Source organism: Epithele typhae (assembly GCF_022376455.1).
Source record: "Epithele typhae strain CBS 203.58 chromosome Unknown BXZ73scaffold_148, whole genome shotgun sequence".
In the NCBI taxonomy this organism is placed as follows: Eukaryota; Fungi; Basidiomycota; class Agaricomycetes; order Polyporales; family Epitheliaceae; genus Epithele; species Epithele typhae.
Genome location: NW_025954339.1, coordinates 36,945 through 62,342, shown reverse-complemented (window position 1 = coordinate 62,342; position 25,398 = coordinate 36,945). Strand labels below are relative to the sequence as shown.

Genomic DNA, 25,398 nt, shown 5'->3' with positions numbered 1-25,398 from the left:
TCGTGGACCCCTTCAATGTTCTCCGACCAGCTCTGCGTGATCATGTTCACACTACCGACAATGCAGTTCAGTACTGGGAGCGTACAATGAAGGAGTCCAAGTACGTGCCAGGTTGCTATGAAGCCAACCATAGCTGACATTGCTCAGGGCAACATACACAAAGATCAAGCCTCACCAGATCAACATCTCAAACCTAGTTGAGCTACAGATCGCTTTCACAGTGGTTCGCCTTCCCCGACAGGAGTACGTCTTTGTTCCTAAGCTATGTTCGATCTGTGTTCTAGACCGTACTGTCGAGAAGGTGAGTGCTATATGCTGATTCTCACTTGGAGCGTGCTTGCTGATTTGATTATAGGACTTCAATCTAGCTTCAATTGCAGCTTTGACAAAGCGTGCCAAGTCTCCCAGACGTCCTTTGAAGCGCAAGGTCGGCTACGGCGACAGCGAGGAAGATGACACAGACTCTGTGTTGAAGCGTATGCGCTTGGACAATAGTGACTTGCAGGACAGTGCAGTTGTATCTCAGACAGATGTGCCTATGGCTGGGTAGAAGATGTAGAGTTGGCATGTGCTTCTTCTAGTGAATTGAGCTTCTCTTCTCGGTGCATGAATGTGAATGTGAACACGTGATTCTTGAATGTGAACACGTGATTCTTGAATCTGAATATCGACTTGAATGAGAACATGTGATCTTTGAATCTGAATATCAAGAGACTATCGAGAAGCTATCACTGCAGCCATCGTTCCAACCACATCCTATTCATCCACTGCACACATCATGGAGACTGGACTCTTTCCACACACCACCTCTTCTGGCCAGATCCTTAGCAGTCATCGCCAGTGCCAACTCTCTGTATCGGACGTTCGTTGGGACTCCTTGACCTCCTACGGCCTGAGCAAGCTCACACCATCCGTTCTCCGTTGGATTGGCGGCATCAAAACCGATGACCGAGGCATGCTATACCTGGATCGGAACATCCTGATCGCCCTTTGGGAGCGGTACCACCACTTTTATAGCTCAGTAGAAGCCGCCTGTCCCCAGCTTCGACCGTCAATCGGTGGATCAGCTGTTCGGAATCCCAGAAGGGACAAATGGCACAAGTTTGAAAACAAGGGGAATCCTACCACCAAGAGATGGTCAAAGTTCCTCAGCGATGTGGAGAAACTAGGCAAAGTCCCATTCGAACACCTGTCATGCGAATACCCTGAATTCTGCCCTCATCCCAACGCCGATCCCCATCGCTTTGAGACCAGCCTCTCTCAAGTCCTCTATTGCTTCCACTCCACCTACACCTTCTGCATCCATCTCTGCCTTCCCAGATTTCCATTCCCATTCCGAACCCCTTCCCGAGTCACTCCCCCCGGTTGGAACTGTGAGCTCTTCTACCTACAGCCACCCGGTCAGCTCTACTGGGGTCCAATCGAGAAGACGGAGGCAGACTTCCCTCAGAAGTTTCAGCCGAAGAAGCTCCTGAAGCTGGAGGGGGAGGACTACGTTAGGCTTGCCGCCATTCACACGGTTACGAATGAGCAACTCAGAAGGCTGGAGTTGTCGGAGATGGAGGATTGGCGCAAGGAGACAGAGAAGGCCAGGGAGAAGGAGACGATGAAGGACTACATGGAGAGAGTTGAAAATTGGGTACACCTGGTGGGCAAGCTTCTTATCCAGCTTCCACTTATCCAGACTAGGTGCAGGATGGAGACGTCTTCAGAGGTTCGTGTTATCTTGCATGAGAAGGATGCTATAGTGCTATTGGACCCTTGGCAGAATGCAAACGCTGTATACCAGATCTTCTCTTGGTGCTTGGAAAGACTTGCAGTGTATGTCGTTACGGAAAGTCTCTGACTGGTTCTCTTTTTACGGCAAAGTTAAGCCACAGGTCTCTGACAATGGTGTTATATCAGCTGTACTTGTCTCTTCAGTGTAGCGCTACTATACATACTTGGTCTCTTACACACCATACGCCTATTGTCTCTCATATGTACAAGCTTAAATTGCTTAGATTCAGGAATACCAAGCTTGATACACGACCCGCAGGGTGAACCCTTGGCAACCCGTGGTGACCCGTAGGCTCGGGGTGCATTATACATGTAATGAATAGTGGTGGATCAATCAGGAGGTATCATATGTGGATGGGGAACAAGAGCCGCGCGCACTGCGCACACAAAGCCTGCGCAGGATGTAATTGCCACCCCGCACGCACCTCAAAACAGGGTGAAGGCGAAGGCGACAAAGTTCATGTACATGCTTCCTCGTCTCGTACGGCAGTGACAATGACGACACGCGTGAGCGCGAAGCGTACCCGAAAGTCCCCTCACTCCTCGCCGCGGCCGACCTCACGACGGCATGCGGTGCGCGCGCGCCTGGAGGTGCTCACGCTCCCGCTTGTGGACGTCACGGGCCATGGCGGTGGCAGACGCGCGCGCGCTGGAAGCGCGGCACAGGCCGAGAGCGTAGCAGCCAGGACACGCCGGTTCAGCTCGTTCTGGCATATGTGACTGCCACCCCGAATGAGTTCAGAAGAAGTTGAAGGAGACGGAGCTCGCCAGTGCGCACACCGCTCACACCCGGGGGGGGGGGGGCACAGACGATGCTGCCACTCGCGCCGCCGCCGCCCGCTGGCGGGATCTGGACGCGGACGAGGACGACAAGGCCATCCCAGGGGTAGACACGGCCGTAGAGCGTGTAGGCTCACCAGGCTTGTGCGTATTGCGGAAGGGTCTGTGCGTGCGTGCGTGCGTGCGTGCAGGGGATAACAAGGGAGGAGAGAAGCGGAGAGAGAAGAGGAGACTAGACAACAAAGGAGGAGGGAGGGAGAGGTCACCAAAGCGCGCACTGGGGAGAAAACGGGTCAGCAAAGGAGAGCGGACCAAAGAAGCAACCTCGCCGGTGATGAAGACGTCTTCGACCTCAGAGCACGTCCGCCCGATGTCCATGTCCGAGTCTGTCGGGCTCGCCGCGCGCGAGGGCGCATCCTCCGGCTTGTGTTCTTCGTCGTCCTTGCTCGAGACCGCGTCGATGAGCTCTTCAACGTCCGTGTCGAGCCCGTCCTGGACCTGTCGGTGCACACAGTCGATATGTGCTGCTCCGCCTTGCGTGTCGTCCATCTCGTGGTCATGGTAGTGGTCGGAGTGGCGGTTGTCGTCGTCGCCGTCTAGTTCAACGTCGAGGTCCGTGTTTTCGTCTTCATCGCCCTCCACCGCCCTCCTCGCCAAGATCTCCGCCTTCCACGCCTGCACCTCGGCATTCTCCTCCTCCCTGTTCACCACGCACATCTCGCACGTCTTCGGCGCATGTGAGTTCCTCTCCCCTCCCTGCAGGTCTCATACACCCGCTCCGGCGTGCCCCACCTCCACATGTCCACCTTGCGCCTCCCGCCACGCGCGCGCCCTGTGTGCTTGATGGCGTATGCGTCCAGGAAGGAGTGGGCGCGGTACGCGTTCAGCTCGTCCATCGCATCACTCGGCTCCCGGAGCGGGAGGGGCTGGGCGGGGGTACACGGTGGTGCTCACGGAGGTCGAAGAAGAGGGGATGGGCCGTGGCCGAGAATGGCGAGTTCTCTAGCCTCGCGTGCAAGGCAAGCGTGTGCCCGTCCGTGGCCCCGTCCTACGCCGTCCAAGCGTGAGTGCCGAAAGAGGCCATGGAAGGCGAGAAACTCACAACCTAGAGCCCGGACAGAGAGCCGAGCGTGAACTTGAGGCCACCGAGGGGCACGCCGTCCACCGCTCCCAGTTGTTCACCTGCCACGCCCTCAGGCTCATCATCCGGTCGCTCCACGCCTGCCCGCTGCCCCTGCACATGGTCAGGGAGGGCCACACACGCAAGTCCCAGTCGCCATGGTGGAGAGGGAATCACAGAAGTTGTTGTGGGGGTGAGGAAGGGGGGTAACGGAAGCCGTACACGGTGTACGACCCGACGTGATTCGCAAGCATAGTGCGGAGGGCGGGCGAGCAGGTAGCGAGTTTTTCTGTGTGAGGTATGAAGATCGCGGGGAAGAGCGCAAAGGGGAGGGGAGACGTACCGGGGGTGAAGGATAACCAGTAGAGCCAGGGGGCGAGAACGTCCTCGTGGCTCTCAATAGGCCAGCCAGAGGTGGACTCGCGGTGGGCCCAGAGGTGGTCGAGGACGTCCATTGCGTGTTGTTTTGAAAAGCCGCCCCTCCACATCGCGCATTGAAAGATGTAATGAAAGCTCACCCGTTTATCACACTCCCACCGAGCCGATGATCGCCACATCACCTCCACTGCATCTCCTTAAGTTCAGCAGGATCATTTGAGTGAGGCGGGGTGACAGGAGCAAACAAACAGAGGTGGGGAAGGAGAAGTCACCGACTGGCAAGCTGCGCGCGAGCGCCGACTCCGGCCGTCACACGTGACTGACCCGTGGTCGTAAGCGCTGTACCCGAGCGTACCCTGACCCGTGAGCTCACGGGTCCGGGTTTCACGGGTCCGGGTACAGGTCGACTCAAGATTACCCGGGGTGACCCGTGGTGATCACTACTTGTGCCCGTCTCTCCTGCGCGCTGCCCCAATCCTCCTCCCTCAGTGTGGCTGCACGCCCTGATCGCATACAAGATGCGGCGGGACGTGTCTCCTGTCCTTCCTCACCCATCACCAGTGTCCTGCGCTCAAATCGGGCGGCCTTACAGCTGTCCGTACGCGCGCCTCTCTCCTCCTCCTCCTTCACCTCCTCGCCACCCTCAACTTCCCTGTCCCACTGCTTGCCTGCCTCCCCAACCACCTCAAACCACCGAGGACGTCCCAATGGACATCCTTGGCCCCTTAATTCGCATCCTGGCGCCGCAGTTCAAGACCGTAGCGCTGGTTGTCTCCCAGTAAGTCCCTGGCCCTGTCCTCCTGCACCCTGCCCCACCCTTCCTCCTGCAGCGTGCCTGCAAGCCCCGGCCACGTACAAGATATGGCGGGGGGTGTCTCCCGTCCTTTCTCACCCATCGCCCACACCTTGCGCTCAAAACAGGTGGCCTTACGGCCGTCCGCGCGCGGATGCTGCCCACCCTCCTCCTCCTCCTCCTTGCTGCCCTTGACCTTCTCGTCCCACCATCTGACTGCCTCTCTGACAACCTCAACAAGCCCAGGGTGTTCCAAAGGACGCCCTAGGCCCTTCAATTGTGTTCCCAGTGCCACAGTTTAAGCCAGTGCGCCATTCATCTCCTGGTGAGCACCCCATCCTATATTTTTTACGCCTACCCACGTTCCGCCGTCTCTCTCGACAACATACCAGATGCTGCAGGGCTTATCCCTTAGCCCACACCTTGTACTAGACACCATCTAATAGCTATAAGTCTTACTTTTACAATGCTTAGTAGACATCCCGAGTAATAAAGAGTTCTGTTGATACTATCAGAGTCTGCGCAAGTACGAGCAATAAAAAACAAACCTTCCAGAGCCTGCAGCTTGAAGGCCTTCCTCTGAATCAACTGAACAGCTGCCTCCCCAACCTCACTCCATATCTCTTCCAACCGTGGGACCTCCTCTCGACGCTCGATTCTCCACCACTGAACGACTCTTTCTTCATCGTCATCTGCGTCAAGAACCTCCAGTTCCAGAACCATGAGGGTAGGAATGAACTCTGCCAGCTTCTGCCCTAGCCTCTTGCACGCTGTGAGGGGATCCATGGCAAGGTCTTTAAACAGATCTGGAACGAATCTGATGCTGAGATGAATGAGAGGGATGGGAGAGAACCTCTGGGGCATGGTCGACTACGTATGAAAATAAGAATTAGTCTAAAATGAGTGCAAAATAGTGAAAAACGTACCAAGATGTCTTCGAAACCATTCGCAGGATAATAGAAATGGTCGAAGGTCAACGACCTAATCTTCAACCTGGCAGCTGCATCGAAAGTCTCGCATCTGAGCTCATCTTCGCAGTCGTCCCACATGAGATCGGCAAAGGAAAGGGACGACAAAGACTTGATATGGTGGAAGAGCTGGTGTGGCAACTCTGCAAAGTCGTACATGGTGGCTGAGCGTGAAGGAATATACCACTTCTGAGTGAACTCGAGGAAGTCGATGTGAGAGAAGGAATGATTCTTGTAGTTGTCGATGGGTGGGCTCTCGCCAAAGATCTCCTCGTCACCGTCGAGCATGAAGTCAATCTCAACGGTCTGGAGGTCGTGCCAGGTGTGAGCCCACAAGACCTCAAACGTGGTGTGGCAGTAGACAGAAAGGTGGAGAAGAGAGGAGGTAGGGGGAACCAAGGATCGCTGCCACTGTTGGAGCTTGAGATGTTTGAGGTAGGGGAGGTCTAGAAGAGGGGATGCAATGCTAAGCTCCTGGATGAGATCCCAATGGGCCAACTCCTTCTCTTCATGCTCGTTCTCCTCTTCGTCTCCTGTCAAAGATAAAGAAGCAAGAAGGGGGACTTTGGAGAGTTGAAGGATGAGAGAATGAAGGATGTTCCAGTCCTGGAAGGTGATATCGACTGGAATAGACCCCTCTGGAGTGACAAGGAGAATGCAGAGAGTTTTGGGAAGTCGGGAAGGAGTGGAGCAACCGTGAGGACATTGTCGATGGTAGCTGAGCTCATGGAGAGTGTGGTCAAAGTGGGTATGAATAGAAGGCAGACAAAAACGTCGATTTGTTCCCCCGTGTTCAGAACCACAAGCTCAGAGAGATTTGGGATCTTGCTGAGGAGCTTATCCGTGAAAACGTGGGTGGAGAGAATATCGGAGTGATAGGGGGTGTGGAGGGACTTGATATAGTGACAGGGAGGGTAGGGAAGGTAAGGATGAGCAGAAGTGAGCCACTTCACCCATTCAATGGTGCCTGTGGGGTTCCAATCACACCAGTCTTGTAGATGGATCTTAGAGAGTGCAGTGGGCATGGCCAGTTGGTATGTGAGCTTGGAGGCCTGAGCTACAGTAGTAGCTGAGGAAGGAGGAAGGAGTTTGAAGATAGAAAGGAGGATGTCTTCAACAAGATGCATGGTGAGATGGGTGTGGGAAATGGGCAATGCAGCAGCTTGAGTGATGGTAAGAGGCAAGGAGGAAGTCTCCATGCAGACGTCAAGCGCGAGGGCAAAGAACAGCTGCAAACAGGCACACGTATTCACACAGATACACGAAATCGAGTTTGAGGCACACAGAGCACACAGAGAATGAGAAGAGCGCAAAAACAAAGGCGCAGGCAATATATACAAAGCACAGATACAAATAAAAGCAACCAGGGGGCCCCCAACCACATACAGTCCTCCAAATCCACCAAACAAACAAGCTTGAGGCAGGCTTGAAGGCCAGGGAAGGGATGGGAAAGACCTGCCTAATCAGTAACAGCCAGAGCGACATAGACGCCCAGCAGGACGGCCTAGCATAAGTTCCCCAAGGGAACGTAAAAGGGAGTGAAGAAAACAAGTTAGTGAAGTCCAGAAGAGCGCAAAGGCTACAGAACCCCTTTCCTAACTCCTATCGCGACTCAGGAGAAAGAAAGAGGATCTGCAGCCCCCATAGTGCGCAAGAAAAGCGAAAACCAGCCAAAATGAGCTCACCTGACATAAGCACACTCTCTAGCCAGCAGAGACAGCTCAAGAGCACTGAGATGTGCTGAGAAAGACTGCCAGAAGTGCATATAAGAGACAAGGGGGAGGAGGGAGGGCAGAATGCAGAAAGAGAAGTGATGACTCACCAGCACACCAGAACCATACCTGACTCCCAGACCCATAATCTCCACCAGAAACCAGCAAGAAAGACACCTATGGTCAAACAGAGCAACTGGAAATGATCAGAGGGCATGGAAAGAGAAAGGGGATAGTAGCAACAGGTGCACAAGAGTACTCACATGATATCCAGGGCAGAGATGACAGAGAAAGGTCATAAAACAGAGAAAGAAGCAAGCCCCCAGAGCCCAAATGACCCCCAGAGCCCAAATGACCCCCAGAGCCCAAATGACCCCCAGAACCCATTGCTCCTCCCAACAGAGCCCCCAAGCTACCGGGTCAAAAGGGACCCACACAAGGGTACAGTTCAAGGTAAGCACCGCACAGATCTCTTCCCTTGCGAGGAAGGCTGACAGTGCTACCCGTGCTTAGAGGGGGGCCCCCCTCTTCACACGTTATTGAACTGCTGCCCGTAGGCATGGGAGGGAGGCATGAAGCCAACCCTCCAAAGCGTCGAAGAAGCAGGGCAGCAGGCTTAAAGCCTCTGCTGGCGCTGAGTCATCAGTTCCCACGGCGCCAAAGGCCACAGTGGCTGCACACCAAAGGTTCTCAATGGCAAAAGATATATTCATAAGTTATATAACATAGTACTACAGCTAAGCAATACATATAACTAGGTAACAACACGGGCGAGGGCATGGGCGTGGGTGACGACGTGGGTGGGCGACACGGGCACCAACACAGGTGTCAACAGGGGGCGGGCATGGGCGCAGGCACCAACGCGGGCGTGGGCACGACGCGGGTGAGCGCAGACGATGTGGGCGGGGGCGAGGGTAGACGACGTGGGCATGGGCGACGACGCGGGCGGGCGCGGACGACACGGGCGGGTGCAGACGACATGGGCGTGGGCGAAGACGCGGGCGGGGCGTGGACGACACGGGCACGGGCGTGGGCGACGACGCAGGCGAGGGCGTGGGCCGACGACGTGGGCGAGGGCGGACGACGCGGGCGCGGGCGCGGGCGTGGGCGACGACGCGGGCGGGCGCGGATGTGTCTTGCACACATCCGGGGCCCAAGGAGGCTCTGGGGAGGGGGACGGAGCAGTGCGGGGGAGGGAGGGACTGGGCACTTACCGAGGGACAACGGCCTCAGAGGGGCGCGAGTTGTAGGAGTTGAGGGACAGGCAGGCGGCAGAACGAGGGCAGGCGGTCGGCAGGATGAAGGTGGATGGGGTGGGATGAGGGTGGAGTTGAGGGAGCGGGACAAGGGGAAGTGGGAGGTGGGAGGTGGGATGGAGAGGTGGGTGCCCAACGGCGTGGCCACAGAGGTCGCTGGGCTGTGCTCAGCGTCTCAGTGAGCGCCCGAATGGGGCCACGTCAGCGGGCGCTTGCGGTGCTTTTTACGACACCTGTGCCCATCTCCTCCCTCTCCCTTACCACCACCCTCTCCCTTACCACCACCCTCTCCTCCTCCCCCTCTCCGCCCTCATCCGCCCTCAATTCCTACAACCTGCGCCCCTCTGAGGCCGTTGTCCCTCGGTAAGTGCCCAATCCCTCCCTCCCCCGCACTGCTCCGTCCCCCTCCCCAGAGCCTCCTTGGGCCCCGGATGTGTGCAAGACACATCCGCGCCCGCCCGTGTCTTCGCCCACGCCCACGCCCGCGCCCGTGTCGTCCGCGCCGGCCCGCGTCGTCGCCCTCGCCCGCGCCCGCATTGTCGCCCACGTCGTCGGTGCCCGAGTCGCCCACGCCCGTGCCCGTGTCGTCCGCGCCCCGCCCGCGTCCTCGCCCACGCCCTCGCCTGCGTCGTCGCCCTCGCCCGCGCCCGCATCGTCGCCCACGTCGTCGGTGCCCGCGTCGCCCACGCCCGCGTCTTCGCCCACGCTCTCGCCCGCGTCGTCCGCGTCGTCGCCCACGCCCACGTTGTCCCCTGCGTCGCGCACCCGCGTCGCGCACCCGCGTCGCGCACCCGCGTCGGTGCCCGCGTCGGTGCCCGCGTCGGTGCCCGCGTCGGTGCCCGCGTCGCCTGCCCACGTCGTCGCCCACGCCCACGCCCACGCCCGCGTCGTCCGCCCTCGCCCACGTTGTCAGTGCCCACGCCCACGCCCACTGCCAGCACCCATGTTCACCAACTAACACCTTTATCTGTAGTCTGTAGTCTGTACACACCTGTGGTTACCCCAATTGTAATACAATGGCCCAGGAGCCTGCAGAACTGGTTTTGTTAACCCCCACCAGGTGGTAATTGTACTATATCCTCCCCAGGCTATTGTAATAAGCCCATAGACTAATGAAAGAGCGTCCCCAGCCCTGTAATAAGCTACAATTCTAATGAAAAAGCGTCCCCAGCCCTGTAATAAGCTACAATTCTAATGAAAAAGCGTCCCCAGCCCTGTAATAGGTCGGAATTCTGATGAAAGAGCGTCCCCAGCTCTGTAATAAGCTACAATTCTAATGAAAGAGCGTCCCCAGCCCTGTAATAAGCTACAATTCTAATGAAAGAGCGTCCCCAGCTCTGTAATAAGCTACAATTCTAATGAAAAGCATCCTGTGAGTTGTGCATCGCGGCGTGGAATGGTGTTTACCACATCGAGACGGTATACTAAACGCCTCAATAGCTCCCGCGTTTGTGACCGCTGCGCCGGGATCGTGCCTGCTCACGTGGCTCGGACCACTTCGGTCGGTCAAAATAAAGCGTGCGCGCACCTCGCGCCACCCATCTGCCATGCACCGCGCCTCGGGCCAGCTCTTCGCGTCGACCCACTCTTTTGCAACAATTCCTACCGCATACACCTGGGGCCCTGTCAGTCGCTTTCAGCAGCATCAGTTCGGAGACTCCCAAGAAATCATGTATAGCATCAAACGTAACAATGACAATGACAGAGCGATGAGTGCAATTACAACTTCACCCGCAATATGTCGTCTCTAACCGTTGCGCCTAGGTGTCCGTCTTGGCCTTTTTGCCACTGCCAGGATGCTCCAACGCGTCGTCCTCCAACTGACGCTTGTGCAAAGTGGGGATCAACGGCGCGGGCGTGGTCGACGGCGCGGGCGCGGACGCGGCAGGCGCGGGCGTAGTCGACGGCGCAGGCGCGGACGTGGCAAACGCGAACGTAGTCGATGGCACGGGCGCGGGCGATGGCGCGGGCGCGGGCGATGGCGCGGGCGCGGGCGATGGCGCGGGCGCGGGCACGGGCGACGTGGACGGCACGGGCGAGGTCGACGGCGCGGCCGCGGATGGAGGTGTTGGAGGGGCCGGGGGAGGCGTCGCGGATATCGTAAATGAGGGGGCCAGCGGAGGGGTGATCTGGATGATGGCGAAGGACAGGTCGTCGACAATGGCTTCTATATCAGCCGTATCTTCGTCCACGGCGCTGATCCACCACGAGAGGGACATAATGACCATGAACAGGCCATTCTGCCCACCGAGTTGAAGTTCGATCCAACGGGTGCCGGCGGGAATGTCACGAGAAAGTGGCCAATACCCGTTGTCGAGTCGGCGGCACTCTGGCTGAAGACGCCACCACCATTGAGTAAGAGCACTGGTGAATAGTGACAGGTTGGCGACCTTGGGAGGCTTGTTGTAGTTGCGCCCGCGGCTGATCCAGAACTTGACTTCCTCGGGACGGCCTTTAGTGGAGAGGAATTTTTTCGGGGTCTGCGTAGACTTAAATGAACGGCCAGTACACACGACGTGTGGAGTAAGAGATACATACCTGAGACTCGAGGGTACTCATCCTCTGCTCGAACCTCCGCCAGTGTACCAGCAAGTCCTTCCACCACGAAGTGGCGCATACTCCCTCCAAGTACGACAATGCATGCTCCATCCAACCTCCGACGTGCACGTCCGTGTCGGAGTTCATGATTTGCTCGAGTAGAAGACGATTGCGAGCGATGTTGTTCTGCCGTTGCGCATCGTAGGAGAGCTCGGGGATCTGGGTGGATGAAGAGGCGGACGAGGTGGACGGATCCGACGAGAGGGAGGGAGACGGGTCCGACGAGAGGGAGTGAGACGGGTCCGACGAGGGGATGGTTGTGGTCGAGGATGAGGCTGTATCAGTGGGCGCTGGCGCAGCACCGGCAGCACCGGCATCGGCTGACTGAGCGCCCGAGGGGCCCGCGACGTCCATGTCGAGGTCTGCATAGAACAGGTCCCTCAACCGCTTAGGCAAGTCCGAATCTAACAATGCAGTGAGTACATCCGGCCCCGCCAAGATTGCTATCAGACTCACCGAAAGACTTGCTGATGAAATTTTCAAAAGACGCCTGAATCGTCGGCCACTCCTCCGCCGACTCGGACCACCTGTTGTTGTGCACCAAAGTATTGCCGTTCATGATCCTAGACACCATGTTAGCTGATGGCCGCGGTCGGAAACAAACAGACGTTAAGGCGTACGAATAGGTGAGTAAATCCCCCGTCTTCGGGCACGGACCGCCGAGCATGAATGCCCCCTTGAAGCCGGTCTGTTCCTCCAGCGACTTCAACGCTTCCATCCCCGTGCGTGGAAGACCATCAATCGCACTGAACTCGGATGTGTTCAGTAAGAAGTCGACAAAAGACGTTCCGATGATGCACTTACCGTTGTAAGGCTTTCACCTTTTCGAGTGTGCTCTCCTGACCGTCCGTCGCCATCAGGTCGTCAAACATCAAGGGGACTGGCAGGCGTTCGCGGTAGTGCTGCTGGCGGAAGTCCTCCACCTTGTCTTTCACGTCTTGCGACTGCAGAGCGAGAAGACGTTCGCATTCCTTATTCTTGAATGTCCAGAAGTCGAACGTCTTCGAGTCAGGTGTCAACGGGAGAGTGGAATGCTTGCCTGTGAGATACGTGTTGTATGATTCTTGAAGCTGATCTCTGAGTTCATCCTTGAAGAGCGCCATGTAGGCTTGGTGCGGCATGAGAAGTTGAGGCTTCTTGCGCTGCAGGTCGAGGATCGGACCGGTGTTCGTATCTTGCCCACTGCCGGGCCCTCCTCCGCGGCCGCGGCCGCGACCGCGCCCGCGTCCACGTCCGCGCCCGCCCCTGGTGGCGCTGTTGGATCGTGTGCGGTTACGGAACCACCACTCGATCTGCTATAGGTATGTTAGTCACAGAGTAGTGCGAGTGGGACAGACGGGCTTACATCGGCCTTCTTGTTCAGCCAGCATTGCTCAACGGTGATCTTCAGGTCCGATGCATTGTCGAACTCCTCGGCAGTCGGTGGTCCAGAGAGCGGCCAAGCGGCGGTGAATGCCTCGGTAGTAGCGTGGACGAACGTGCGGGTGGTCTGATTCCTCTGCGCGTTGATGAAGGCCTCCAGCCGCGCCGATAGCCATGCGGCCTGGTCAGGGTCAGCCCACGACCTGCGTGTCATAGCTTGGAGTCGATGAGGAGGGCTCGATAAGCAGCGAAGGGATGACCAGGTGAGCGGTGGGGGAGACGAGAAGCGTGTCGTCGAGGCGAGAGCTGACATACTCATACACATCGTGCCCAGAAATTTTCGAGGGGCGTACCCACGGCCTCAAGTGGTTCGACAGGTCTCGGAAGCACTTATGGCAGTCGAGGGACGATTAAAAAGGCCACGCATTCCTTCGTCGAGCGTCCAGCTGGCTTGCCTTCGCTCCCCTCCCATCGCTCCCTTCTACTAGCCCTCACCATGCGTATCTCGTCTTCTCCCGAGCCCACCACCACGGATACTTGCGGCAACGCTACAATGCGTGGAGCCACCGCAGGTAAGTACAAAAATCTGAGCCATATCCTAACTGCTAAGCAATTTCCTTATTCTCTGACAGATGACCCTTCTCGGTTCAACAATGACAACGCCGTCGAGGAGCCCCTCCTCCAATTCGGTGGCCTTTCTCTGGACGACAGCAACGCGTCCGAGGAGGATCTCACTACCCAGGCTCCACCTACGTCCCCGCCTGCCATCACGTTCACCGTGAACATCCATATGGGCGGCGTCGTCAATGTGAACGCTAGCGTTGGTAGAGCCGAAGGACACGCCCTCGTGGAATCTTCCGTGGGAGGTCGTGGACGCCGCGTTGCCCGTGCGCCGCTTCCTGCAACCCGGGACGTTAAGATGTCGGTCCACGTCTTTCCTACTGGGGACACGCGCCCGGTCGTGAGCGCATCCAACTGCCTCTCTCTGTCAGGGTCGCCCGTCCGCCGCTCCACCGCGTTCCCCACCGACGACGGACGCAGCGTGGGCTCTGTCTCACGCTCCTCCTCCATCGCTTCCGCCCGCCGTGGAGGACGCGCACCGCCCTCGACCCCCACCCGCGGGGAGAATCTTGTCTCGGCCGTTGGCATCTCCTCGGGGCTGTCTCGCGGCACCAGTCCTTTTGTGGATGTCAGAGCGTTCCCATGGCAGACGAATGGCGACGCGTTCACCCAGGCCAACGTCGGCGCGTTCGACCAGGTTAACGCCTCAATGATCACCCACGCCGACGTTGGCGCATTCCCGCAGGCCAGCACGGCCAGCACCCGTGGTATGTTCTTAATACCCTGCGTACTATGAGCTCCGTACTCACCGCATCTATAGCCATCATCAAGGACGAGGAGGACGCCCCCGACCTCCATGAAGACATTGCGGCCCCCGACGCTGACCACGACGCCGCGCGCGACTGCCGCTGGTACGTCGTCACCTCGGGCCGTCGTGTCGGGATTTACAAGTCGTGGGAGGAGGCAAAGGTGCTGGTAACGGGTGTACGCTCTAACTGTCACAAGTCGTACGCCAAGCGCGAGGACGCCGTGAGGAACTACTACGCTGCCAAGGACAGGAACGAGGTCGTTGTTCGTGTCTAGATAGAAATATGTTGCGCCTTTTTGTCTGCGTGTCTTGATCGTCCAAAATAAGATGTGTTCTTGTTGTTTCTCGTGCTCAATCTTACCGTGTTGCCATGATCCTGAGTACTGGAACGCGAATCGTACTTCCCCTGAGTGGCATTTAGTGACATTCCACTTCGTGCCTTGTAAGACGACGCGCACGGAGACCGTTGCGGGATGTGCTAGAAGTGAGAGGTTTAACACGGATTCGGTGTTACACCGCCAAGACGTCTGATGAGCTCCACAACCATCTCAGACCTCAGGCCAGTAAATGGGGATGCAGTAGTAGCTTCCCAAGAAGCTTGTGCGCAGCAGCGCTGGTCCAACGGTGAGCGCGATGTATCGGTTTGGTAACCGCCCACTGTTTGAGTCAACGGTGCCTGCAACACAAACACGCCGGACTCTACGCGATACCAGTCGCCGGGACCGCACGGACGACTGGATATTACATGTACTACCATCGGACTCTCATTCGCAGCGAGTGAGGTGGGACCAAGTGCTTGGTTGAGTAGTCCGTAAATCTCGGAGTCGGCCCGACTTTCAGATCGTGCGGCTCCCTACGCGCGATCGCCGCACGCAAGATGCAAGGATCTGGTTTCTTCCTCCCATCGCCCTCATATGCCTCCTCATCTCCGCATATCTTCTACCTAACTTACTGGTTACTCATCGCATGCCTGGCAACAAACGTGAACGCACCGCATCGTCAAGTGTGTCTGGACCCAAGAAGCCCCGATGGCAAAGAGGCATATACCAAAGTCATGTTACCCCCAGCACCTCCATCTCTTCAACACCCTCCCGCAATACTCCCCCTACCACTCAAAACACTCGCAACGTCGAGGTTTACCCCTTGAATAGCGGCCGACTTGGCATGCGCCAGGAGCACGGGTCAGTACCTGTGAACTCGCCACCACGATCGGACGCACCGGACCCCGCCATCGAAGAGATCATGTCCCTCCTGCAACCGCAAGATGCAACGGAGCCAACTGACGATGGAAATCAACACGGGAAGAAAAGGAAGAGGAATAAAAGGCCCGGGCTTCGTGCAGCGGTATGTACCCTCCAGTTCCGACTTTGTTCTTGCCACGGTCCAATCAGTCGCCGCAGAGGAAGGTCGAGGAGTGGTTGCCCCTTCGGGATGACTTTCTCGATGAGCTCCTCCGCTTCTCCGGCTCAGAGTATCTTGACGGACACAACCATGTCAAGTGCCGCATCTGCGAGGAACCAGCTACTTTCCGGTGCGCTGACTCGTGCAGCTCTCGACGCATGTACTGCAAGTCTTGCGCACTAGCGCGGCATGCGGATTTGCCGCTCCACATCCTCGAGGTACGTTCTTCTTGATATCTCAGCGAAGAAAGGAATGGAAGATATGTTCCGCGCAGATGTGGGATGGCATAACGTTTGTCAAGGTCGACTTGCGCACCCTCGGAGCCGAGGTTCAGCTAGGTCACGACGGCGATCCGTGCCCGAATCCGTGCCAGAACACACGCCGTCTCGTCGTAGTCGATATCGATGGTATACACCAAGTTCAAGTACGCTTCTGTGAATGTCTCGACCCCAATGACACCTTTGCTCTCGAATGGGTGCAAGTGTTTCGGCAAGGATGGTTTCCGGCGACCACTCTCAAGCCCGCGACTGCAGCCACATTCCGACTCCTCGACTTCTTCCAGAGTTGAATTTCCAGCAAAGACGAACCTCAACGACTTCGACAGACGTTGCAGCGTATCACTGATAATTCAGGTGGTGCCCCGGGCTTGGTGAGCAGACGTGTCGTTGTATACCATTGACGTCATCGCACAACGCAGACTCGATACAAACAGCTGGCCCATTGTGTCAGACTTTGGCGAATCTCGTCGCCTCAAGCGCGCAGCCGCGCTCACGATCCAGCAGGTATAACGGCCACTCGCCCGGGGAACTCGCCGTTGAATGTCCTGCTTGCCCTCACCCCGGCAAGAATCTCCCTGACGACTGGGCATCTGCGCCCGATGACGTCAAGTAAGTACCACCGCTATTATTCGGGTGCCTCAATGATTGAACACGCGCTGCAACCAGGTGGCTCTACTGCCTCTTTCTCATGATGGATGGGAACTTCCGTGCAAGACTCAAGGATCGCGGGCTTGACAGTGTCCAGATGTCTCGAGGATGGTCTTATTTTGTAGATACGAACCCGTACACCGCATTCATCAACTCTGTCAGAGAGCAGTCGGAGGTGAGTCAATTGAGGGCGCATACAAATTGATGGCTGATTCTCAATACAGACAAGCAGTTGCACTGCGGAGCACAAAGCCATCCTGCACGCAAATAGCCGTCGGGAAGGCTACATCACTTCCGGTGTAGGCGCGATCTTGTGCGCTCGCCACGCGATGTGTCGGCGAACGGGATGGGCGATATCTTCCTTGGAGAGAAGTAGGCCACAAAGTCTGGATCATGGGGCCGATACTGACGGTGGTTCGCAGATACGCAATATTCGACTACCTGCTCACTTCGACAGTCGCCGGCATGGAGCCCGGCTCGGTTCTGATCTCGTACGATCTTGCCTGTCAGTGGCACAAGCGCCTCTTCGAGCGTGTGCAGAGCCTTCCGGCCTCGCTTGTGCCGCTCTCGATGAGCTCGATCTCCGGTTCGCCATTCCCAAGAAGCACTGGCATGTGCATGGCCCGAATCACGCCCAGTGGTCGTTGAACTGGTTGTCGCATGTTGGCCGCACATACGGTGAGGGAATTGAGTCGCACTGGAGTCACATGAACCCCGTACATACGAGTACTTGTGAGATGGAACCGGGAGGCAGGCACGAAGTCGTCGACGACCATGAGGGTGTTGGAATTGGCAGAAGATTGTCGGTATGGGTACGCACTATCTCGAACTCTCTGGAGCTTTCCTGGGTGCTAAATTTAGATGATTGCAGCCGCTTTTTTTCTCAGGAGTCTCCGCGAAGCGGACAGGATGAGCAAGCTGCAGTCGACGTATCACAAAGAATTCACCCAGAACTTACCTGCGGCCTCAAAGGACGCTGTTTCTCAGTGGGAGGAACAGCTCTCAGCATGGCAAGCTGACCTCGTCGGCACCTGATCCATATGAAGAACCCCGGGCAAGTATGGATCATTCAAACGTGCTCCTATCTCGCTCGAACTGATTGGATGCCGCATTATCAGCCGTCACGCTCAAATCGGTCCGGTTGGAGATTGCCGCGCAAGAAGCTGTCGAGCTCATGGACGGCGTTCTACCTCCACACGATGTATCACCTGGGGTCTTTCTACAGATTGGCCTCGATCTAGAAGAACAACAGTGAGTAAATTGATCGCATTCTACAAAGCTAGAACCTCACTGGATTATATTCCAGACGCGCCCTTCGTGCTATGATAGCAGGCATGTCCACGGGAGAGAATTCGGCAGCGCGGTACAAGAGAAACGAAACACTCTCAAACACCGAATTGAATCGTGGCAGGCGATGCAAGATGTTCATATGCCTATCACGGCCCGCATCCGTGGAATAGCCCGATTACCTGCCGTCACTGCCGTGCCTCCCAGCCTCGTTTTCCGCTTCCATTGACATCGCCCTCAGCGTCAACGCCCACACCCGCCGTTCCTCTCCCCTCCACCACTTCTGCGTTCACCACCATCGTTCCCTCCTTGCCCGCGACATCTGTGCTATCAGCAGCGGCTACTACAGCCAGCGCAGTCCCATTCACATCACACACCGTCAGTCGAAGTCTATTTGCACCCCTCCTCACGTCCACGACACTCACTGCACTCATCCCCAGCCCACCGTGCCATACATTGTCAACGCTCTTGCCGAGAACATCCAGCTGCTCCTCCCATCTGCGCTGCCTACCCCTCTCCGACTCGCCCTCTCCCCCGGCCTTCTCGATAAAGTGCGACGTCTGCGCATTGCTCAAGCCGACGACGCACTTGAAGACATCCGTCGCTATCGCCGCATCATCACGGGGATCAAAGAGTTCGGCCGACTTAACGTCAACGGCACCGGTCAGCGTACGACAGGGAGAGTCAGATCCGCCTACGCGACCTTCCAGAACAAGATCGCTCGCTCGGTGGGGCAATATCGTGCAGCGCGCACGGCACTGTTGGTTCTTGACCCAAGCGGCGACTGGACGGACCGCTTTCAAGAGCTTCGCTCCAACGACATACGAGGTCCAGGACGTCCGGAGGACGACAACCAGACAGGCGACGGCGGCTTCGAAATTTCGTGGATCTGGCGCGTGCCCCACGTTTCCGGAGACGCCCCCACTACGAACTCACAAGACCTCGACCCGAACGAGATCCTGGACGACATGAAATTCGAATGGACTCGCAGCAAAGCCCGGGCGGACCGATGGAAAGAGGAGGTGGAGCTCCTCGAGGAGGAGATGAGGAGGATTATCGAGTACTTCGAGTGGAAGGCTCAGTGGTGGCGTGGGCGGGTCGCGCTTCGGAAGGATGTCAGCCGAGCGCAGGCGTCGGGGCTGGCGGCGTACGCGCAGAAGCAGGCCAGGGTGTTCGACAACCTCGCACTGCGGTGCACCAAGGTATGGATGCCGTACTACCTTGAGCATCGCGCAGGCCAGCCGCTTCCATCGTGGGCTCAGCGTCACGGCGTCGAGACCGTGGCAGCGACCGCCGAGGCGCGCCCAGACGAGGAGGTAGTTAGTGAGTCTTCCGGAAACGCGTCCGACTAGGAGCTGTTGTAGTTCTGTAATTGTGTTCAAGATGTCGGTGTTCATTTATGTAATCATTACGAACTGAACAATACCTGGGCCCAAGTTGGCGTTGCACGGCGTTCGCGTGCGCAGAATGCCCTAGCAATATTACATGAACGGGTATGGAATGTGACGTTCAAAACCAGATAGGTCTATGAAAGCGCACGAGAACGCGTGTGCGCATCAATCAGGCGCGAGGTGCGGCCTCTCGCGTGATGCGCAGCAGTGACACATGCAGTGAGCCGGTGCTGCGGCAACATGATAAAAACAGTCTGTCGGGACGGTGCGTGTGAGATAAAACAATGCGTGCACTGGTCGTGAATATGCACAAGAATGGGTGCACGCGGGGAAGTCCGACGTGTGGCGAGCAGCGCTGGTGGCGTGCAGCCGTGGCTAAAACAGCGAGCCCGCAGGGCAACCGACGGAGGTACGCAAACACCGGGTCGGTATGTGGTGAAGTAAAAAGTGGGCGCCATGTGAAAGGGAACAAGTGTCAAGAATGGGTGGACACGACGCGCAGGCCAGACGTGCAGCTGTGAAGCAAGCAGCGCACGCTCTGGACGAACGCGGTCAACCGGAAAGATTTGTTTGGAATGAAAAGAACAGCCGCGGTCAAGGACGAATACGCGAGGCACGTAGGCCGGACGCATGAGACGTGGCAGGTGCCAGCTCGTGCGATGCAGACTGAACCATGGCAACTAACGGAGGAATGAATTCTATGGACATAGGGGTGGGATCGCGAACGGCGTGGGTGCACGCGGTGGTCGTGCTCGACGCGCGACGAGCATGCCATTGCGAGCGTGTACTGGCGGAGGTGCGCAGCGGGCCAGGTGACCGCCACGAGACGCACAACGAAAGCGTGCACATTGTCAAAAAGAAACGCGTGCGGTGCACACGGCGCGCAATGTATTTTGACCGATGCGAAGCACTGCCGGCCGCGTGGCCAGGCGCGATCCCAGTGCAGCAGTCACGAACGCGGGAGCTATTGAGGCGTTCAGTATACCGTCTCGATGTGGTAAACACCATTCCACGCCGCGATACACGACTCGCGGGATGCTTTTCATTAGAATTGTGGCTTATTACAGGGCTGGGGACGCTTTTTCATCAGAATTCCGACCTATTACAGAGCTGGGGACGCTTTTTCATTAGAATTGTAGCTTATTACAGGGCTGGGGACGCTCTTTCATTAGAATTCCGACCTATTACAGAGCTGGGGACGCTCTTTCATTAGAATTGTAGCTTATTACAGGGCTGGGGACGCTTTTTCATTAGAATTGTAGCTTATTACAGGGCTGGGGACGCTTTTTCATTAGAATTCCGACCTATTACAGAGCTGGGGACGCTCTTTCATTAGTGTATGAGCTTATTACAATAGCCTGGGGAGGATATAGTACAATTACCACCTGGTGGGGGTTAACAAAACCAGTTCTGCAGGCTCCTGGGCCATTGTATTACAATCGGTGTAACCACAGGTGCTGTACACTAGTGTTACCAATATATTTGCTTGCACCCCCATTACACATGTGTGATCTCTATCAACGATGTTGCATTTTTCTTGCTGAATTCATAGCATTCTTGCTTTGCCTGCTTCTCCATATGTAATACAGATCTTTTACAGCTCAATCTGTTGTAAGTACATGTCTTGTACTAAGACCTCTTTCCCTGTCCCTTTCCTTTTCCTTTTCCCTTCTGCAGCCTCTTCTCCTTTGCCCTCTCCTCCTTCTCAGCAAACTCTTCATTACACACCTCATACCCACATGAACAAGGCTTGTCAGGGAGTTCATGATGATCTCTGTGGTTCTTGAAGAAGCTGAGTGGCTTGTCATACAGCATGTCGAGCTGTGTCTGCTTCGTGAAGAGCACAATTGAGACTCTTCCCCACTTGAACCAGTCAGGTCGCTTATGCTTGGTAATCTCCTCAGGTGAGAGATTCTGGCCGTTTATCTGTCCAGCGTTCGTCCACTCTGTGACTTTGTGAGCCACTTGGCCTGCCAAAGCAATGATAATGTCTCCAGCACGATATCTGCTCAAATCTGATTAGCAAGATCACATGGCAGAGAGCTCAAGCTTACTGCAAAATGGTGTTTAGGTCAGGAAACTCCATCTCACCCCCGTTGAAGTAACCCATAGGGCAGGTGAGAGTAGGACCTCCATCACCACCGTCCCAGTGTAGCTGAACTTGTAGCTTCCACACGATGACCCGCCCTAGCCAGGGCCCTGGGTCGTGTGGAATCCAGCTCCCAGCGTCAAAGGCAGCCTTGTACTTGACGTACTCTTCGGGAAAGAGAGCCTTGAACAGACCAGCAAAAATGGCAGCCACACGAGCGGTGAGAGTGTAGAACTGCATCATATGCTCAACTCGTTCATGGGCATCAGAGGGCTGTTTCTTGGGTGTCTTGAGGTCCCGCTCGATGCACAGGTCTGAGCTAGGATAAAGCATCTATGGGAAGTCAGCACAATTGAACTCAGACAAGAGAGAAAAAACATACCCCTCGAGGATGACCCTGCATATGCCAGCAGTGGTTGAGATGTGCTGCCCCAGTCCGTTCACCAGGTCGGTCTTCTTCAGGGGAGCTGGCAGGGTAGCGATGGATGTATGAATCAAGTTTGTCCCGAGGCTGATCGTGGCGACGATCTCTATCTGGCACACTAGGTTGAATGTGACCAGATAGATATTGCAGCCCCTTGAGGTACTCGAGCTGCTCATCCACCTAGGAAATAGTTAGAGAAAGAAACAGAAAGAAATTAGAAACTCACACTCAGACCATCAGAAACCACCTCAAGTTCCCCCTGCTTCCGGATGGTGACCAAATCCTTGTTTGTACGACCCTCATACAACTCAGAGATAGGCTTTGGAGAGATGTCAGGATTCTCCTACAAGGGTTATAAGTAATGTGTGCAGAACAAAAGAGAGAACTCACAGTGATCAGCCTTCTTCCAAGGTAAGCCAGAATGGTCTTCCCAGAATCATCTGTGATAATGCAAGTGAAAGGGGTGGCAGCTGCAGGCTTCCTCTGGTCCCACTCTTGCTCTTTCTGAGCCTTGACAGCTTTGTTGTGTGTAGGGGTAGGGAGGTCATCCAGAGAGAGAGGGATGAAGAACCGTGGTGCATATCTCAGAACCTCCTCGCCCCTTCTCACACCATCCTCAAATGCCTCTTCCACAGCCCTCTCATCATAAATGACCTGGTCAGGGTCAAGAAAATTGGGAGGGATGGGTGCAACATTGTATTCAGAGGGGATGTGCTTGGCAGGATTCAGGTGAATGCAGAAGGGAAGAGATATGATACTCACTGGCTTGCTAGGCTCAGAGGGTTTCTTCCTCTTGCCTCTCTGAGCAGGGCCAGGGGCCTAGTGGCTTGTCAATGCAGGCAGATTCAAGAGTGTAGATTGCTCACCCATGCCTTATCACCAGTACCAGTCTTTGAGGGAGCTGACTGCCCTTCCACACCACTAATAGATCCAAGACTTTTGCTCTTGCGCTTGCGTACCATAGTGACTCAAGAGGATGCAGATGGAAGAGAGAGTGGTCTGGGGAGAGGAGGAGATGATGGTAGGAGATAGAGATGGGTGGAGATAAGGTCCTGCAGCTCTACGCGCGTTTAAGCGCCCGTAAGCGCCCGTAAGAGCGCACTTCTCAAGCAGGCTTACAGAACAGGAAGAAGACCACGAAATCAGACGATATTTGGCATGTGAGTACATCCAGACAATAGAAGTCGAACACGTTTTGTTTCATATCAAACGACCCAAAACTGACAGAGATAGAGCATGTACAACATCTCACTCAGTCAACTTGGCCCAGATTTCAAGAATTTTAACAGGGCGACGAAACTATGCGCAAATGAGCAAGTATATACGCCCAGACCGTTGAAATCCAATGCACTTTGTTTGGTCCAAATCGGACGAAAAATGACTGAGATACAGCGTACATAACACCTCATTCAGTTCACTCGACCAGAAATCGAAACCGTCATACTCATCAGTACTTCTTGCGAACGTCTAAAGCGTCTAAAATGTCTAAAATTTAGACAAAATTTAGTTAGACGTTATAGACATTATAGACATGTTAGACACATAGACAGTGCTACAGGTCTACAAGGTTCCACAAAGCCTCTTGTTGCAGGTGAGAGCTTAATATCATTAAGGGGACTATTTTATCGATAATTCACAACAATATAGATGTTCGAGGATGACAAAATATATTGGTATCTGGCTACACTCCAGACAGGCGCATCTACATCTGTCCTCGACACTCGTCCTCCATAAAGAGCTCTCACAGGTAGTGGGAGCCGACACAGGCTGTACAGATGACGTGGGAGATGCAGGCAACATGCTGTTGTGGAGGCGAGACGGGTAAGATGGCTGGCGTGGAGGCGACACGAAGGTGGGAGGGCAAGGTGGATGATACGGACGTTGACGCGGGCATCAGTAACCTTCTAATCCGAGGTCGGTGACATGGGTGAGGTCGGTGACGCGGGCGAGGTCGGCGGCACTGGTAGGTCGGACGGCCGACGTGGGTGAGGATGATGTGGGTGCGGGTGACACGGACATTGGTGCGGGGACGACGCGGACACGGGCCCGCAATGCGGGCGAGGCCAGCGACGCGGCGACACGGGCGAGGTCGGCGGTGCAGACGTTGGTGCGGGGACGACGCGGACGCAGGCGGGCGATGTGGACGCGAGAAGAAGGCGGGTGCGGACGACGTGGGTTGGGCGTCGTGGGTGTGGGCGCAGGTACGACGCGGACGCGGGCGGATGATGTTGATGGGCGATGTGGGCAACGAGGTCGTAAGGGCTCGCTGAGGTGATTGCACGACCAGGTGGGCGAGGCGGACGAGGTGGGCGGCATAGACACACGCGACGCAAGGGCGGGGTGGGTGACGTGGGCGGGCGAAGTGGAGCGGGCCCGCGAAGGTACTGGGGTTGTTGCGGGCAACGATCCAGCCGTGACATAGCGGCAACGGCCGCGCGACGCGGCCACGCCGGTGGGACGAGCATCCTGTGCATGCCCGTTGGGACGTACCCGCCATGGGGACGGGGTCAGTGATGGGGCCGGAGTTTGGAAGGGGGTGGGCGAGACGGGGAGCGCAGGAGGGCAGAACAGGAGACTCACCAGGACCGGTGGGGCCACAACAGCCCGTCGAGGAAGCGGCGGGCGAGGGGTGCGTTCGCGTGCTCGTCGAGAATGTCGCCCCGGGAGGGAAAGACGGAGAGGACGGAGAGGACGGGAAGGACGAGGGGGCTGGGATGGGGTGCCAGCGGACACTGGTGACTGGACGAAGAGCAAGACGCGCCGGCAGCTGCTGGCGCCTAGCTCCAGACGCGTGGGAATCAACACGCTTTGCGTGGACTCCAGCGCTTGGCACTGCCAGCTGCTCGTCCTCGTCGTCCTCATCGTCCTCTAGCCTCCCCTTGCCGGTCTCGCCCTTGCACACCTCACTGGTCTCACCCTTTCCCGTTCTGGTCTCGTCCTCGCCGCCACCTTGCCCGTGTCAATTCGCGTCATCCACATCGCCACGTCGCTCACTTCACCCGTCTCGCCTGCGCCCCGCACCTTGCCCTTATCTCTCCTGCCTTGTCCGTCTCGCCCGCCTGCCCCATCTCAACCCCCTCATCTGTCTCACCTGTGTTGCCCACCTCTCGCCCACCTCTCTGTCGCCCGTCTCGCCCTCGCCCGCGTCATCTGCGTTGCCACGTTGCCCACTTCACCCGCCTCGCTCTCGTGTCACACGTCGCCCATCTCGCTCACCGTCTCTCCTGCGGCCAAGGACAGTCGCCGCTTCGCCCACCTCGTGCGCGTCTCGCGAACGTGGGCATGGCCCTGACCTGCCCCTCCATGACAGTAAGTGCCCCATCCATCCGCTCTGCCGCGCAATCCTGACGCCTCCTCCCGCGCACGCGCACCACCGACGCTGCACATGTAACTCCCCATATCACCACCTTGCCCACGCCATGCGCGTCACCCACTCACCATCTTGTCCACGTCACCTCGCCCGCGGCGCTCACCTTGCCCACGACACCCGCCTCGCCTGTCTTGCCGCCGTCTCGCCCCTGCGTCACCCACCTCGCCCACGTCCATGTCGTCTACGTCCACATCGCCCGCATCGCCTGCCCATGTCGCCTACATCGCCGGCCCGCGTCCGCGTCATTCCCGCGCCAGCGTCCACATCGCCCGCGCCCGCGTCGCCTGCACCCACGTCGTCTGCGTTGCCCGCACTCGCGTCGCCTGCACTCAGGTCGTCCACATCCAGGTCATCCGTTTCACCTATCCATGTCGCCCACTTCGCCCACGTCCACG

The 25,398-nt window shown here is 56.8% G+C and overlaps 9 protein-coding genes across 9 annotated transcripts; 5 read left to right on the top strand and 4 right to left on the bottom strand.

The window, feature by feature from the left end:
* Positions 1-550, top strand: BXZ73DRAFT_57320 (uncharacterized protein; the record flags this gene model as incomplete). Its single annotated transcript, XM_048021563.1, has 3 exons — positions 1-100; positions 148-305; positions 381-550. Coding segments are annotated over 3 exons (428 nt in total), but the record flags the coding sequence as incomplete, so codon positions are not given.
* Positions 551-778: 228 nt separating this feature from the next.
* BXZ73DRAFT_108233 (uncharacterized protein) lies at positions 779-1,734 on the top strand (the record flags this gene model as incomplete). The annotated part of the gene is made up of 2 exons (XM_048017105.1): positions 779-1,639; positions 1,690-1,734. 2 exons carry the CDS (start codon positions 779-781, stop codon positions 1,732-1,734), a joined length of 906 nt encoding a protein of 301 aa, XP_047871292.1.
* A 581-nt stretch (positions 1,735-2,315) lies between these two features.
* BXZ73DRAFT_82969 (uncharacterized protein) lies at positions 2,316-4,134 on the bottom strand (the record flags this gene model as incomplete). Its single annotated transcript, XM_048023827.1, has 7 exons — positions 2,316-2,499; positions 2,697-2,722; positions 2,872-3,259; positions 3,352-3,485; positions 3,742-3,793; positions 3,857-3,968; positions 4,023-4,134. 7 exons carry the CDS (start codon positions 4,132-4,134, stop codon positions 2,316-2,318), a joined length of 1,008 nt encoding a protein of 335 aa, XP_047871291.1.
* Positions 4,135-5,320: 1,186 nt separating this feature from the next.
* BXZ73DRAFT_108231 (uncharacterized protein) lies at positions 5,321-6,945 on the bottom strand (the record flags this gene model as incomplete). The annotated part of the gene is made up of 4 exons (XM_048017104.1): positions 5,321-5,349; positions 5,399-5,720; positions 5,777-6,454; positions 6,514-6,945. 4 exons carry the CDS (start codon positions 6,943-6,945, stop codon positions 5,321-5,323), a joined length of 1,461 nt encoding a protein of 486 aa, XP_047871290.1.
* Positions 6,946-7,793: 848 nt separating this feature from the next.
* BXZ73DRAFT_82967 (uncharacterized protein) lies at positions 7,794-9,744 on the top strand (the record flags this gene model as incomplete). Its single annotated transcript, XM_048023826.1, has 4 exons — positions 7,794-7,983; positions 8,289-8,964; positions 9,136-9,149; positions 9,200-9,744. The coding sequence occupies 4 exons, from the start codon at positions 7,794-7,796 to the stop codon at positions 9,742-9,744; spliced, it is 1,425 nt and encodes a 474-aa protein (XP_047871289.1).
* A 1,189-nt stretch (positions 9,745-10,933) lies between these two features.
* On the bottom strand, positions 10,934-11,438 carry BXZ73DRAFT_35083 (uncharacterized protein; the record flags this gene model as incomplete). The annotated part of the gene is made up of 2 exons (XM_048017863.1): positions 10,934-11,266; positions 11,325-11,438. Coding segments are annotated over 2 exons (447 nt in total), but the record flags the coding sequence as incomplete, so codon positions are not given.
* A 1,804-nt stretch (positions 11,439-13,242) lies between these two features.
* BXZ73DRAFT_82965 (uncharacterized protein) lies at positions 13,243-14,390 on the top strand (the record flags this gene model as incomplete). Its single annotated transcript, XM_048023825.1, has 3 exons — positions 13,243-13,318; positions 13,379-14,074; positions 14,128-14,390. The coding sequence occupies 3 exons, from the start codon at positions 13,243-13,245 to the stop codon at positions 14,388-14,390; spliced, it is 1,035 nt and encodes a 344-aa protein (XP_047871287.1).
* Positions 14,391-15,143: 753 nt separating this feature from the next.
* On the top strand, positions 15,144-16,407 carry BXZ73DRAFT_93484 (uncharacterized protein; the record flags this gene model as incomplete). Its single annotated transcript, XM_048026670.1, has 4 exons — positions 15,144-15,146; positions 15,522-15,734; positions 15,791-16,079; positions 16,229-16,407. The coding sequence occupies 4 exons, from the start codon at positions 15,144-15,146 to the stop codon at positions 16,405-16,407; spliced, it is 684 nt and encodes a 227-aa protein (XP_047871286.1).
* A 4,763-nt stretch (positions 16,408-21,170) lies between these two features.
* Positions 21,171-22,595, bottom strand: BXZ73DRAFT_108228 (uncharacterized protein; the record flags this gene model as incomplete). Its single annotated transcript, XM_048017103.1, has 7 exons — positions 21,171-21,528; positions 21,592-21,676; positions 21,753-21,813; positions 21,860-21,976; positions 22,024-22,347; positions 22,396-22,452; positions 22,500-22,595. The coding sequence occupies 7 exons, from the start codon at positions 22,593-22,595 to the stop codon at positions 21,171-21,173; spliced, it is 1,098 nt and encodes a 365-aa protein (XP_047871285.1).
* Positions 22,596-25,398: the final 2,803 nt, after the last annotated feature.